The following is a 17,500-nucleotide window of genomic DNA, read 5'->3' as shown; positions in this document are numbered from 1 at the left end:
CTGTTCTACAATCTGTACTGTAATCTCTACTGTCTTCTGTACTTTAATCTGTATTATTACCAGTACTTTAATCTGTACTCTAATGGCATTCTGAACTCTACTGTAATCTGTACTTACATTTTTACTCTAATATCTAATGTAGTCTGTTATCTAATCTGTACTCTAATGGTAATCTAGTCTCTACTGTAATCTGTACTATAATAGTAATCATGTCTCTACTGTAATCTGTACTTTAATGGTAATCTAGTCCACAGGGTAATCTGTACTTTTATCTGTACTCTAATGGTAATCTAGTCTCTACTGTAATCTGTACTCTAATGGTAATCTAGTCTCTACCGTAATATGTACTCTAATAGTATCTAGTCTACAGGGTAATCTGTACTTATATTGGTACTCTAATAGTATCAAGTCTACAGGGTAATCTGTACTTTTATCTGTACTCTAATGGTAATCTAGTCTCTACTGTAATCTGTACTCTAATGGTAATCTAGTCTCTACCGTAATCTGTACTCTAATATTATCTAGTCTACAGGGTAATCTGTACTTATATTGGTACTCTAATGGTAATCTAGTCTCTACTGTAATCTGTACTCTAATAGTATCTAGTCTACAGGGTAATCTGTACTTTTATTGGTACTCTAATGGTAATCTAGTCTCTACTGTAATCTGTACTCTAATAGTATCTAGTCTACAGGGTAATCTGTACTTTTATTGGTACTCTAATGGTAATCTAGTCTTTACTGTAATCTGTACTCTAATGGTAATCTAGTCTCTACTGTAATCTGTACTCTAATATTATCTAGTCTACAGGGTAATCTGTACTTATATTGGTACTCTAATGGTAATCTAGTCTTTACTGTAATCTGTACTCTAATAGTATCTAGTCTACAGGGTAATCTGTACTTTTATTGGTACTCTAATGGTAATCTAGTCTTTACTGTAATCTGTACTCTAATAGTATCTAGTCTACAGGGTAATCTGTACTTTTATTGGTACTCTAATGGTAATCTAGTCTTTACTGTAATCTGTACTCTAATAGTATCTAGTCTACAGGGTAATCTGTACTTTTATTGGTACTCTAATGGTAATCTAGTCTTTACTGTAATCTGTACTCTAATAGTATCTAGTCTACAGGGTAATCTGTACTTTTATTGGTACTCTAATGGTAATCTCTACTGTAATCTGTAATCTAATAGTATCAAGTCTACAGGGTAATCTGTACTTTTATTGGTACTCTAATGGTAATCATGTCTCTACTGTAATCTGTACTCTAATGATAATCTACTGTGATTGGTGCTCTTATCTGTACTCTATATTTCGCAATTCTCCCAGTTAGGGTGTGTGTGTTTGTGTTTGTGTGTTTGTGTGTGTACATACATACATACATGTTGTGTTGGAAAAGGATCAGATTAGTATTGGGATGTAGTTGCTGATTACTGATATCAATCTGTGTGTGTGTGTGTCTGTGTGTGTGTGTGTGTGTGTGTGTGTGTGTGTGTGTGTGTGTGTGTGTGTGTGTCTGTGTGCGCTAGTCACAGGGGTAATATATTTGAATGTGTAAAAACTTTTCTCCAATCCAAATGCATGTGCACTACTGTAACCTAAATAATAAAGGCTTCAGGTGATTGGCAGGACTCTTCATTTACCTCCATTTTCACCTGAAAAGGTTTCTTTCCAATGGCTGCCAACATCATAATACAGACCTAAATGCCACTTTCTGCACCAGACTTCTCATCTAATAGATTCCTAATGTTATTGCTGGGGAAAATCACCTACAGTGCCCACCTGCCAATCACATGTCATCCACTCCACTGCACTCTGGGATAGCGGACGACGATGAGTTTTTATTATATACATGCTGAAATATTTATAAGGGAGCTGAATCATAAGTAGACTGACTTACTGGGAAGTTTTGTTTGTTTGGACAGAAACTAATCATGGCTCCAAATGAGACTGTGTATAGAGGCGACTGCTTTCAACTAGGTGCCTCGCTGGATGTTTTCGAAAAAATGCTGCCTCCTGCATTCTTTTGGTCACAGAGCTTCAAACATTTTTTACTTCTGTCCTGATGTAGTTTTTTTACACTTTAAAGCTGTTCTTTGTTCTGGCATCTAGATCTTTGAATGAACTTTTAGGAAGTCACTAGTCTTCATATGACGTCTAAAGACCTACCTCTTCTAAAAGCTCTACATTTATTTTAAGATAAAACACTTTGCTTTTATAACTAGTTTCCCTTCAACAGATTTTTTTGACTGGTGGTATTCTTTTGGTGGTTTATGTACATTGGAGCGCTAATAGTCTTCTATAAGGATGTTTCACTTAATTGTGCTTGTGGAGATTTGTGCTTAATTAGCCACAAGGGTGTTTGTGGTTACAGTTTGAGGAAGAACTACAAAAAATAGTGAGACACATGATTTTTTCAGCCATTTGTTCTATATAGTAAATGTTATAAATGTAATCTACAGTGGCCATCAAAGTGCTTTAAAATACATCCAATATGCCTACTGATGGTTCTGCATCATGCTTATTGTGGACTTTAAACTAAACAACACACTGCACCCGTCGTTTTTGCCACAGGCTCTGATCCAGTACCCAGATTGAGTTTGGTGTTAACTCTCCCCCTGAGAGAAGCAGTAAAGATAAGATCCTACACCACACTCCGCTCAAAGCAGCTTCTGTGGCGATATTCCTCTTTACAGTCACTCCATATCAGAGCAGACTGTACAAAAATTAACACTGCTTGTTAGGCATTGGGTAGGATTTTGAGAGTATGCTCTGTGATGTATTTGTGATGAGGTTATGATGAGATTCTCCAGTTGGTTTTGTGACACTGACTTGAAAACTGAAGGATATATCAATCTATTAAAATGTGGAATACTTTGTTATATGGCAGGTTTTTGAAACATGAAATTGATGTATGTGTGTGCACACGCATGTGTGTGCGCGTGTGTGTTTGTATGTGTGTGTGAGAGTGTGTGTTTTTGTGCATGTGTGTGTGTGCGTTAAGTGTGCATGCATGCGTGGTTTGTTGCAGCATGTTGGCAGGAAGAGGACACATCTGTCATTGCTAATGTGTCTGTGTCCAAAGCTGCATGCTGCACAAGTACTAACACACACACACAAACACACACACACACACACACACACACACACACAGTAACATAAAACACTTTCCCATAATGTTTTTGTCTAAATGACCCTTGGTGTAGGCATTTAAATGTTTCATTAAATATACACTACAGGGACAACATTATTGGGACACAAGACTTTTCCAGCCATTTGTAATTCTTTCCCAAACTGTTACCACAAAGTTGGAGGCAAACAATTGTATATGATGTTTTTGGATGCTATAGCATTCAATCTTTAATTCACCTGAACTAGGAGACCCAATGCCCCTGTACACAAAAACAGTTTCTTGAAGATATGCTTTACATAAGTTGGAGTGGAAGATCTAAAGTGGCCTGCTTGCTATAGAGCTCTGACCTCATCCCTAGCAAACACGTTTGGGATGGATCAGTCCCTGACTTTAAAAACATCCTTGTAGCTGAATGATAACAAATGTTAAACACACTCTAAAAATCTAGTGGAACATCTTTCCAGAAGAGTGGAGGTTATTATAACAGCAAATGGGGATATATGTGCAAAACGTTCAAAAAACACATACAAATCTTATGCTTGTGTTCGCAAACTTTGTGTATGGAGTGTATCTTTATGAGAAAAACTCGCAATATAATAAAAAAAAAAATTTTTGTACCAGAGAGGGCAAAACTGCAAGATCTTAGCTTTTTTTTAGCATTTAGCAAGTTTTTTTTTTAATATTTAGGTAGAAGTAACAATGATAAAATTAAGAGAAAGCTTTAGATCTTTAGAAATTTCCTGTGTGAAGAACAGTTGAAAACAGTAAGTGGAAGAAATGTTCATTAGATTTAGATGAGTTTTCGCATCCGAATACGGTATAGTAATATGGATAAATCTTTAAATTTAATTAATGTACGATGCAGAAAAATGTCATGTTTATATAACAGTAATGCTGTGGCACTTTCAAAAATGAATTAAAAAACTTTTGTCAGATTGAATTTCAAACCCATTTTAAAAGCTAATTTGATTGATGGTTGGTTTTTGGTGCATCCTGTTCTTGAACATCTTGTTAAACCGATGTGTATTTATTTTTTTTTATATCCATCCATTTTTATAACCAAATTTGTGTACAATTTTTTGCGGCACACGTTCATTAAGAAGAAGCTGAGAGATGACGATGATAATACGCGTCTGCAGAGCTGAAAAACAGCGTAATCAATGTGGTGCTGAGGATTATCTCATTCAGCACATCTGTAGGAAGCACAATGGAGGAAGGGGACATGAAGAGGAGAGAGAGGGGTTGAAAAAAAAATGACGAAAGCATGAGAATGAGAAAGAGAGAGATGGGGATGTAGAAAGAAACGTTTGATTTCAGCACGCCATGTTCTTTTACCTTACCTGATTTTTCTCCTCCACTTATCCTGCTAGGGGCCTGGGTGAAAAGAGGTATGCTAATGTAACAGTGGGTGCCAGATTTGACCCATTGAACCTCGCTGTTATTACCCCCACCCATCCACACACTCTCACACACACACACACACACATATCACAGGTGCGCACACATGAATTTATTTAGATGAAATCAGGCACCGTGAAAGGAGAAAATATAACCAGCTAATTTATCCATATGCTAGGGTTAAAAGGCAGAAAGATACAGAGAGAGAAAGGAGGAGAAACAGAGATAGAAAGAGAGAGAGAGAGAGAGAGAGAGAGAGAGAGAGAGAGAGAGAGAGAGAGAGAGAGAGAGAGAGAGAGAGAGAGGCTGATGATTTTACCCCTCCCTTCTCGTTCATTTTCTCCTCGATGGATGAGTGGAGGGAGCAGTGCTGAGCTCATGTGGCGTTCTCTTGCACCGGTACACGAGAGCGCACGTCACTGAAGAGGAGCGAAAAGTGCACATTGTTTAGTGTGATTTGTTTCAGGGGGAAAAAAAACTCGGACTGATTTGAATACTTCTACAGACATGTTGATTGGTAAGTCATAAGCTGGTCACTGTTGCGTTGATGTGTGTATGACTGTGTGTATGTGTGTATATACAGTGTCAAAAATGTATTGTTCAAATCCATACCTTTGAAATACACTTTGATACTTAATGTCGTTCGTGATGAAGAGAAATTCCTCTACAGTCATGTACAGGTGCATAAGACGTCACCTTGAGGGTCGCATCTTCCTCACCCTCAGAAACAAGCGTGTGTATCCTCTGACGCCTTTTATCTGATGCATTAGATTTACAATAAATATATATATATATATATATATATATATATATATATATATATATATATATATATATATATATATATATATATATATATATATATATATATATATATATATATATATATATATATATATATATATATATATATATATATATATGTTTTACAGGCCCCCCCCACCCCGGCCCCCAAAAACCTTTCTTTCTTTCCGTACTGCGGATACGCAGTGTGTTTTGGGTTGGTACGAAGCTGCCCGTACGAACGTGTGCCATCTGGGTGGCGTCAGGGCCGCCGTCTGTGGACTGACTTTGTGTCGTTTAGAGGGCATCGCGTGCACGTTTATCTATATGCATAAGTGCATGCGAGAATGGACACTTCATACGAATGCATTAACGAGTAGAGTACGAGGAGACTGACCTCCACTGCATGAGCTCAAAGAGCAGAGAACTGAGGGGAACAGACACAAGAGCAGAGAAAGAAAGAGCTGAAGAGATGTGTGTTGGTTTAGTTCAGGGCTGGACAGCATGCCTGAGTGCATTGGAATGGCATCTAACGTGCTGCAAAATCTGTGTGTGTGTGTGTGTGTGTGTGTGTGTGTGTGTGTGTGTGTGTGTGTGTGTGTGTGTGTGTGTGTGTGTGTGTGTGTGTGTGTCATTCTCAGTCATTTTTTCTCTGTAATTGTCTAAAAAAATATTTTCTCCCTTAGTTTTTTGGTGCAGTAAGATGTGTATTGAATCTCTCATTTTTTATTTCACGTCTCTGACATTTTTTTGTATAAAATCTAATGTAATTATTACGTATTTATTTTTATATTTGGCAAATAAAATCTTAAAGCTGATTAAAAAAACCCTGTGATTTTGTTTTAGTTTTACATAATTGTCAACATAGTTTTTTGTGGGTATATATATATATAATGTGCAAAATAACTTACCCCACTTTAAATTAAATTCTCGCTCTTTTTATTCGCGTCTACACAGCAATTGGCCTATAAAATTTTTTGTCTAAAAAAGGAAAAAAATGTGAAAAGAAATCAGCTTTAGTTGAGGTGTTTGGTGGTCGCTGGTCTGCGGTGTTCTGCGGGTTTGGACTGAAGCCCGCTCCCTGGGCCCCGAGCTGCTGCGGGTCAAACGGCGCCGCAAGAGCTCAGATTCACCGGAGCGGAAAATTAAAAATGATCTCAAATTGACTTCAATTTATGCCCCCCCCCAAAAAAATGCTTAATCGATACGAACCCTATGATTTAGTATGATTTTTTTACTTCTCCTTTAGTGCGCATTAATCGAACACACTGCATTCTGTATAAAATAAATGATGAGATTGTTTGATTGAAAGCGCTGACGCATTTCCCCGACAAATACTAATTCTCTAAATAAACTTATTGTTTGTATCATTTTCAAGCATTTAATAATTGAGACATAATATTTATAGGGTAAGCAATTGATCCCGACTATTGCTTATATATAATTTTGTTTTATCATTCCCTGTAAATGAACAAGAAAAAGGATGGAAACGAGACTTTCGTTTTTTCCGCATTATAATTTCGCGTTTTAATTGTAACGCGTGTGTTTTAAACCTTCAAATAATCTCCTTTATTTATTTATTTTTTTTAACCCGAGATTATTGTTGTTTATCAGTTTGAGGAGCTCGATCTCTATTTCCATTCTTATATATAAAATTATATATATATATATATATATATATATATATATATATATATATATATATATATATATATATATAAAAATAAGAATGGAAATAAAGATATCTTATAATATATATATTTTTTTTACATCTGATTTTCTTTCACCACCACATGCCCTTAGGCGACTACGTGTTCAGAGGAAATGGGAACACGTTATCGCACACAAGAACATTCAGTATTTCTAGGGTTTAACTGAAAAGGAGAAAAAGGTTACAAAAAGCATGTAATATAAATATACAAAAATAAAAACAATCATTTCAAGAGTATATTTCTCCTTTAACATTTCTGATTCCTGAGGATCATTTTCCAAGAAAAAAAAATAAGTTCTAATATTACATAAGAATTAAGAAGGTAAATGCAATGAAATCATTTTTTACCAATAGTTGATATGCAAATATACAAGATGCCCCATTATTATAATATAGAGTCCATTTTTATAGAGGTGTTCAGATTTCTTTTTGCATTGTGAACAAGTCCAATATAATAAAAAGCCAAATAAAAAGCCAATTTTTAGATGTTTCTTCTAAGATTTTTTGTCTTAATACAGAAACAGGCTGCATCACAAGGGTGCACGCACACACACACACACACACACACACACACACACACACACACACACACACACACACACACACACTGCGTGTAAAATCGCGTCAATGCAGTCATGCCGCAGTGCAAATCTTTCTGTTTGTGAGATAAAGCTCATACATGTAGGAGGTGCATTTGCTGCATGTGTGTGTGTGTGTGTGTGTGTGTGTGTGTGTGTGTGTGTGTGTGTGTGTGTGTTTGCCCATACGCACAGTTGTGTAGTTGTGTATGGTTGGTGGGATATGTGTAGAGACAGATAGATAGAGAGAAGGACAGAGGAGTTAGGAATGATGAAAGCAGCATTGCGGTTAGTTCTAATTCGAGCATTTAGGGCTGAAAGGGAGGAGGAGCATAGGAGCAGTTTGGAGGTCATGATTCAAGGTCACTGCGTCTGGATACAGTGATGGTCATTTAACAGTCGTTACTTCGTGTTCAGATTCGAAAAAGTGACGATCTTTACGCAATTTCTTTCTACATCGAATATGTCGATGTAGAAATACATGGAACAAAAAATATCATGTTAATAATCATCACAATAATACACACACACACACACACACACACACACTTGAGATAAGCAGGATTTTCATGTTTGTGAATGGATTGTGTTATTTTTGGCTTTTTCGATAATAATTGTTTTTATTGCAATGACATTTCAATGTTATGTAAATTTTACTGATAATATCAGAAGTACTTAACACAACTCAGAGCAAAGAGCAGCATATTAGACCATTTCTAGCACTCAGGAAATCTTTATCCTATATAGAGATCATATATCTGTAATCATCCAGTGCATTACAAAATAATCATGAAGGAATATATTTTATAATATTTATATATGTATATAAAAAATACATTACATTATCATATTGAAATTCAATCTGGGTTCATATCAATTTATAGTTGAACATTACAAATTCATTTATTTGATTCAAATAATAAAATAATTGTAACTTGAGAGAATGGGAGGAATGGAATATATTAACATTACTTAATAATATTTTTACAAGATCCTTAATTATATCATTTTCTCATTTGTTAGTCTTTGAATCATTCCATCGAATTTTATGATGTGAAGCTCAGTACTGTGTATTTTTATGCCAACTGCATATTGTATTAAGATATTTTTAATGTTTTGTAATGTTATAATTTTAATGCATTGTTATGTTATAATCTTATAAAACGCATTATTAAAAAAATTATAAAATTTGTAGGAAATATGATACAAATGAGTGTAGATGATTGTATTTGTGTGCATGTGTGTGAGAGAGAGACCTGCTTGTAGAACCTGACAGTGCAAGTCAATAAAACAAATGACAGTGTAATCTTGATTGTTCCATCCGGCCTCTTAAGTGTGTGTGTGTGTGTGTGTGTGTGTGTGTGTGTGTGTGTGTGTGTGTGTGTGTGTGTGTGTGTGTGTGTGTGTGTGTGTGTCTGTACATGCCACTGTGTGTAAGAGAGAGAGAAAAAGAAAAAAAGTGAGTGCAACTTATGCTGAAGGGGTTGAGAATGCCTTGAAATGGCCACCAGTGTAAGATGTGTCTGTCTGTCCCGCTTTAGCTTTGACTCCTTGTTTTATGTGTGTGTGTGTGTGTGTGTGTGTGTGTGTGTGTGTGTGTGTGTGTGTGTGTGTGTGTGTGTGTGTGTGTGTGTGTGCACGCTACTGTGTCTCATCAGACATATTTTGCACTTGACACTGTTACCCTTGTGTGAGAGAGAGATTAGGTTGACACTAATGATTCATGTGTACAGCAGAACATTATTAGCAGTAGTAATAGTAGCAGTACTACTGTAATGATATAAAATGAATGAAAGAGGAAACACTGCTATTGAACAGATTTGTTTATTGATAAAATTACTAGTACATGTGATGAGAGAGGGGGGTCACTTCACAATAGCACAACATGATACATATACAATGATTACTAAGTGTACTATTCTTAATACATTTTATGACATTACAATGCTTTATACTATGTCATAATATGCGATATTCATTACAGAATAAAATACAGAAGACTATACTACACTAAATTACCGTATTACACAATATGCTGTATGACACTACAGAACACTATACTAGACTTTATTACACAAAACAATATACTACAATATATTGTACAATCATACTATACTATACTATATACTTTATTGAACTACAGAATTTTACAATACACCATGATACTATTCTACACTGTAATAAAAATAATATTCTGTACTAAATACAATAAACTATACTATATGCTTTATTACACTACAGCATGCGATACTACACCATGATGCCATGCTACAATGTATTCTACAATCATATACTGTACTAGACTGCAATTTTCACTACATGCAATACATTATACTGTGCTGTATACAGTACTTTATTATATTAAAGTATGCTATACTATAACATAGTACTATACTAAACTGCAATATAATATTCTATACTGTACTATACTATATATTGTATTACACTACATTGTGCTATACTGCACTATATTGTAGAATAATATACTGTACCCCACTACAAACTATTTATTTTGCACACTATACTGTATACAGTACTTTACTACACTACAGGATATTATACTACATTATATAGTACTATCATATACATTACTACACTAAAATATAATATATTGTTCTGTACTATACTATACTATATACTTTACTATACTACTATGCTACACTGTTATATGCTTTAACAAATTTTTTACACAGTGCTTTACTAAAGAAAAGTTAATTGGTGAGATTCTCTCTCTCTCTCTCTCTCTCTCTCTCTCTCTCTCTCTCTCTCTCTCTCTCTCTCTCTCTCTGTCTCTCTCTCTCTCGGTCTCTTTTTCTGTCCCTCACTCTTTCTAAGACTTTGTTATATTAGTATAATTGGCTGTGTAGATCACAATGTCTTATCACCTTTCTTCGTTCCTGCCTCCCTTCTGTCACTCCTTTCCTTCTTTCTTGCATTCCTTCTCGCCTTCTCTCTTTCTTTCTTTCTTTCTTTCTTTCTTTCTTTCTTTCTTTCTTTCTTTCTTTCTTTCTTTCTTTCTTTCTTTCATTCCTTATTTTTTTTAAGGGACTTCCTTATGTAACTTATGTAAGGAAATATCGGCAATAGTAGCATTTAGCATTAGTAATATCTGCACTGAAAAACAGCAAGTCATTGCTTTGCTTTCTAAATTTCCATGAGTAGATTCACCAAGTACTTAACTAAAATATAATTGAATTACTTAACATGAACGTTTTTTTTATTTCACCAGGGTCTCATATATATATACAAAATACTGAGCGAAAACACAACTTGTATCCATTGCCTCCTCTGAAGTAAAGTGCTGCTGCATCAAGTGAGACATGAGCCTGATTTTCGTGCTGTTTCGAGCCATTTGCTCCTCTGTGTTTTCTAACAGTGTCTGTGCTGTCAGAGTCTTTTCTCTGCCACACTTGCACTATTGTAACAGAGCCCAAGGGACACCTTAGAGAAAGTGTGTGACCAGTTTGAGCCAGCACAACAAAAATAGTTTTCCCCTGACTACAACCTCTTGGCAAAGCCTTTCCTCGCTGCAGGGAAGGTGACAGCAGCGTTCAGACACCAGAGCTCTTTTTCAGCCTGGACTCGTTACGCCTGTGACACACACACACACACACACACACACACACACACACACACACTGCGGTCTTTACAAGTTTACATCAAAAGTTAACAGTATTGCTACAGGGTAATTTTACTGTTTTTACAGTAACATTTTCGGCTTATGTGTTAAAGGCATGATAGAATTTTCACAGGATGCAACAAAAAAATACATGTAAATTTCCCAATTCTAATCAACCTACTAAGCAATTGATGTCATCATGTCATTTCTGTCTTGGTTAGGAAACTAAACAAATATTGCACAAATGTTCCTAAAAATGATTCAACCATTTGACCTCCTTATATTGAACCATGAAAGACACAGTCAAAACAAACCCTACATGGATTTTATCTACACTCTTTACCCATAATGACCCTGTACTCTATATTTAGTGTTAAATAGAATGATACGAAGCATTCAGTCAGAGGACAAAATAAGGCAGGAGAACAAAGCTGGAGGTAAAAGTAGCTAAATTTAAATTTACAGAAACAAAGGTTATTCAGACGGGATACCAAGTGAAAGCTGCATTTTAAGCAGCGTTAAGGAGTGAATATTTGTGAAGAGCTATGACCAGTCTCTTTAGCAGATGAGGGGGCACATTTTGATAAACTCCACAACTCAAAATACTGCAACTATCGCAAATCTGTTATAAAATTACCTACATCCTACATATTCTGTATGTTAGGATTTTAAGACTCTGCACTATACTACAATATACTACATTATTATACTATACTATACTATACTATACTATACTATACTATACTATACTATACTATACTATACTATACTATACTATGCTATGCAAAAGTACACATATCCTTCACTCAAGTAGAAGTACAGATACTTATGTTTTAAAAGACTCTGGTAAAACTTTGATTACTGACTACAACTTTAACTCAAGTTGAATGAAAGATGTTTGGGCTCTGACATGGACTTAAGTAAAAAGTAGTCATTATTACTACCTGTTTTTAGTGTCATGCTGGTAACTGGACCTCAAATTCTGTTACCTAATAATTGTATCATCATTGAAATCGCAATGAGAAGAAAAAATATTGAACATCTCACCAAATAGATTAAAACTAAAGTAACAAACCTGTTTTGAAAATGTAAGAAGTAGAAAGTACAGATTTTTGTGTAAGAAATGTAATGAGTGAAAGTTAAAAGACCGGGAAAAACACAATAACGGGAATATCATATTACCAGTACACATATTATATGATTTAATTGTTAATTTATTTATAAAATGTAACTCAATTCAATATTATGCAGAATCAGCAGGAGCTTATTTTTGGTGCACAGAAAAAACTGACTGAAACAAAAAATTGGCATAGGCGAAATCGGTCATTTAAAAAAAAAAAACACTCTGCAAACTGCGCAAGTGTTTAAAATGCAAATGAAATACACATGAAAAAGTTTTTATACTTTCTTTGCAGCCTGGTCCCAAATGATCCACAACCCAGAGGTTGGGGACCCCTATACTATACTTCACCATTATACACTATACTCCACTATACTACTTTTTTTGGCTTCTCCCATTAGGGGTCGCCACAGCGGATCATCCGTATTCATGATCCACATGTTCGATTTGGGGTTGGTTCCCTGACCGGGGATTGAACCCGGGCCGCACTACGATATACTTAATCTCACCATAATACACTATATATACTACAGTATTCCACAGTATGCTGTAATACACTGTACTACACTGTTACGTCATACAATACTTCAAATATTTTCACACAATGTATAAATGAAGAAAAGAGAATTGGTGTTGACATTAAATCTCTCTCTCTCTCTCTCTCTCTCTCTCTCTCTCTCTCTCTCTCTCTCTCTTCTCTCTCTTTCTCTCTGTAATTTTATCTCTGAATGTATAATATTGTTGCAATTAGTTGCGTACATCACAATGTTTTATTACCTTCTTTCCCGCCTTTCTTTCCTATTTCTTTCTTTCTTTCTTTCTTTCTTTCTTTCTTTCTTTCTTTCTTTCTTTCTTTCTTTCTTAATTCCTTCCATTTTTAATGCTACCACATTCAAATACATTTAATAAAATTGTGTGCCTCCACCATTGGTGGCTGATGGTGTTTTTAATAGTGGAAGTGCAGCTCCGGTGCATCCAAGAGCATCAAAAATTTGACATAAAAAAAAAAAAAAAGGTCGACAGCATCGTCTGCCATGTGGCACTAAAAACAACAAACTGTTGCATAAACTCAAGTTAGTATTTGATATCCTCAGATTAGTTATTCCATGGCTTCATTAATATTTGTGCATCAGTAACTGGCAGAACACCATATAGAAAAAAATCGGATGTGCTGTATGTGATATTCAGTTTGCCATTTATATAATAAGGATAGTTGTATTGTTTTTTTCCCAATTATAGGCAAATTTAAAGCCTCGTGAGGAGCGGCGAGATCCGAGTACCTTTTCTACTTACAAAAGCTTTTTGACTAAAGCGTATAAATAACCGTCTCCAGATACAAGGAACGTAACATTTTTTTAATACTGTACAAATGTTGACATTCTCCATTTCCAGTGTCTGTACTTTTGTAGGAAGCAGCAGCAGTGGGTCTCTGTAGTGCATTCTGTAGGACGCAGGCTACCATTTTGGAATGATTCAGTGCTAATGATTTGAGAGAAATGTGAACATATGTGAGCACTGAGTCTCAGCGCAGAGCAATGATTTGATTTTGTGGCGGTTGTTGCTGTGTTGTTAGTTTCGAGACACACCTGCACACACACACACACACACACACACACACACACACACACACACACACACACACACACACACACACACACACACACACATGCACCACAAATGGAGAGCAACATCACAGGGCGAGATGGATGAGATGATTGGGAGTCATTTTTGGCATTTTGAACAGACAGCTGGTTGGATAATAATCACCTCTGTCAGAACGGCCAAATCATGGCACAGGCAGAGGGGAGAGAGAGAGAGAGAGAGAGAGAGAGAGAGAGAGAGAGAGAGAGAGAGAGAGAGAGAGAGAGAGAGAGAGAGAGAGAGAGAGAGAGAGAGAGAGAGAGAGAGAGAGAGAGAGAGAGAGAGAGAGAGAAAAAAAGAGAGAGAGAAAGAGAAGTACAAGCTGCATGTCCTTTCTTATTCAAATCATTTCCTCATGTACAGGGTGATGTTGGAGGCGGAGCTACAATCAGCAATGGGCTAAAAAAAGAGGCCGAAAACATGGAGATACACAATTTCTCTGCTTATTTTCATCTATTCTTTCATTAATTTACTTTCTTTTCTCATTTTCTTTTTTCATTCTCTTCACTTATTCTCTTATCTATTCTCTTTACTTATTCTCTCATCCCTTCATTATCTGATTGCCTCTTCTCTCGTCTTTTTTCACTCTTCTGTCTTTCTCTACTCTCTTATTTTCTTTTCTCTCTCCATTTTTTCTCTCATCTCTTCATTATCTCATTCTCTTCTCTCATTCTCTCTTCTTTTATTATTGTTCAATCTCTTCTCTCATTTTCTCATTCTCTCTTCTTTTATTCTCTATACTCTCATTATTTTATACTCACATTATATTTTGTTTCTCTTTTTTTCTCATTCTGTCTTTTTCTTTTCGTTACCATCCACATACATTTACTCTTCCCTTTGTTCCTTTAATTCTCTTTTTATTCTCTGATCTATTTAATCTATTCTCCTCTTTCCTGTTCTTTTCTAATCTCTTCTATAATTTTCTCTTCTCTTCTCTTATTTTTGTCTCTTCTTTTCTCTTCTGGTCTCAATTTTTTTTCCCTTCTCTTCTCTTCTCTAATTTTCTCCAATTTTCTCTTCTCCTCTGGTATCCAATCGTTTCTCTATTCTTCTCTTCTTTTTTCAATTTATCTCTTCTGTTCTCTTCTCCTATCTCCTCTTCTCAATTTAACTATTTTGTTCTCTTCTCTTATCTCCTCTCCTCATCTCTTCTGTTGTCTTGGATCTTGAATACTATTTGAAACACACATTCTCTTGTGAGCAAGTCTGAAGTGTGACTGGTTTCTCATCTATAAGCTGTAAGTGTTGAATATGTGATTGTTTGTAGTGGATCTGTTCTCTCAGCTGTATTCAGTCTCACACTTGCTGGAGCTCTGTTTTAATTTTAAGGCAAATCTTTAATCCTGAAGATTTTTAGATGAACTGACTGGTCTTATAGCAGGTATGAAAAACCAGCTCGTCCTTCACTAACTCGGGTTAATAGTACAGGAACAAAGAGGCTTATGATAAAGCAGCAGTAAGCAATTATTACAGAGAAATTTTAGAAATATATTACATTATAGCTTAGTAACTTATCTTCACCATGTTCAAAATGCCATGAGCTGTGAATAATTAGGAGGCTCTTGTCCTCTTAACTTTAAAATATTCAGCATGAATTTGTTTAAAAAGACAGGAAAACACAAGGAGGTAACGTTTTTATAGAGTCCAGAGGTGCTCACTACATCTTCATCTTCATCTTATTTACCTCAGTTACAATGGGCATTGCTCATTTATTTACATTTATGTTGAGAGTGTCAAGAAAAAACTCCCTACGATTGTATGTGGTTATCAACTATCCAATAAGGGACACTTGAATGCAAAGCTGTTAGTGGAAATCATCGCCCTAAGCCACTATAGCAGCTCATATAAGTTTATACTGTTAATATTACAGTCCAGATCCTATTTTCATGGTTTTTTAATTTAACGTTCCATAGTAGTTTTTCACTTGGACAGATTTATTGGTACACCTGACTTTTCCAGCCATATGTAGTTCTTTCTCAAACTTTTACCACAAAGTTGGGGGCACACAATTATTTAGGATTGTTTTTGTATATGGTCGTATAAAATTTTCCCTTCGCTTCAACTAGGAGACCCAAACCTGTTCCAGCATGACAATACCCCTGTGCACAAAGCCAGCACCATGAACATATGGATTACACATGGATCTTTAGTGGCCTGCTATAGAGCTCTGACCTCAACCCTATTGAAATACTTTGAGATGAACTCTGACTGCACCGGCATATTGTCCAGCCCTAATATAAAGTTTCTATTCTGTGTTGCTTAAGTGCTGACCTGTGCAGGTTTTTACTATCATTTTAAGGAAGTGTTTGGAACGATGGACAGGTTAGAAAAACTGTGCATATAATTTCGTGTCATACTCTGAAGAATTATTCTGAATGGTGTGACGAGGGCCACACGTCTAGAGCAAAACTGTTGATTGTTGATAATCAATTGAATTTAGCGTAACTTTCAGCATGCAAAATTTCTTTAGAGACTTGTCACTTTTCTTTAAATGGTCTTTTTTTAAGCTGGGATAAGTATGACAATGCTAAAGCCAGTGCTTTCTCCATCTTGGATTTTTTTAAGAGGTCATGTCATGATCTTTTATCACTTACACAACTTCATGTGATACACTAAAGGTTGGGATGTGGCAAATAGCAAAATGTCTTTGGATTTCCTGTCTCTAGCATTCAAATTCGTATGAATGGAAGTCAGTGAAAAGTATGTTTTCCTCTATTTCTCGCACTCTCTCTTTTGATTCTTGTCTGTTTCTCTCCCTCTTTCTGGCTGGAGTAAAGACAAAGAATTCCCGGCTGGAGTTTGAGTCAGATCTGTAACTGAGAGACGAGTGAATTTAAAAGGCCACACTGTGTTTTAGTGTCAAAGCGTATATAGCTGATGCATTATGCATTGCTTACTCACATACGTCTCAACAGGACAGAAACAGGCACTGGAGGGTGGACACACACACACACACACACACACACACACACACACACACACACACACACACACACACACACACACACACACAGGCCAGTACTCATGGTGATGCATGAGTTTCACCTTCAGGCGGTAGATCTAGGCAGACAGAGCGAATCAGAGACAATAGAACTCTAGCTCATGATGGAGGGAGCTGTCTGTGTCTCCACACACACACACACACACACACACACACACACACACACACACAGCCATACACACACACACACACACACACACACACACACACACACACACATACACACACATACACACACATACACACACATACACACACAGGGTCTCACTCACCTCTTTTACTGTTTAAGCTCAAGAAGAAATGTATTCAACTCAGTGTTAAATGGAATGACTTTTAGCGGTCACTGAGAGATTATAAGACATCTTCTCTCTCTTTCTCTTACACACACACACACATATATATATATATATATATATATATATATATATATATATATATATATATATATATATATATATATATATATATATATATATATATATATATATATACACACACATATACACACACAAG

General features: G+C 35.8%; 1 protein-coding gene across 4 annotated transcripts in view; it reads left to right on the top strand.

Annotated features, from left to right (window-relative positions):
* znf385c (zinc finger protein 385C) overlaps positions 1-17,500 on the top strand; it is a 102,755-nt gene that overhangs the window by 46,696 nt on the left and 38,559 nt on the right. For 2 of the 4 annotated variants that reach the window (XM_083567378.1, XM_083567377.1), the window contains exon 1: positions 4,887-5,051. The exons of the other annotated variants lie outside the window; for them this stretch is intronic. In XM_083567378.1, coding sequence (XP_083423504.1) covers positions 5,042-5,051 — 10 coding nt within the window. In that variant the 5' untranslated portion in view covers positions 4,887-5,041. Of the gene's footprint in view, positions 1-4,886; positions 5,052-17,500 lie in introns of those variants that run through there. 4 annotated transcript variants of the gene reach the window in all.

This window comes from Silurus aristotelis (assembly GCF_946808225.1).
Source record: "Silurus aristotelis genome assembly, chromosome: 17".
NCBI classification, from domain to species: domain Eukaryota; kingdom Metazoa; phylum Chordata; class Actinopteri; order Siluriformes; family Siluridae; genus Silurus; species Silurus aristotelis.
Note: the sequence above shows the minus strand (reverse complement) of the source record. Positions and strands in the feature narration are given on the sequence as shown.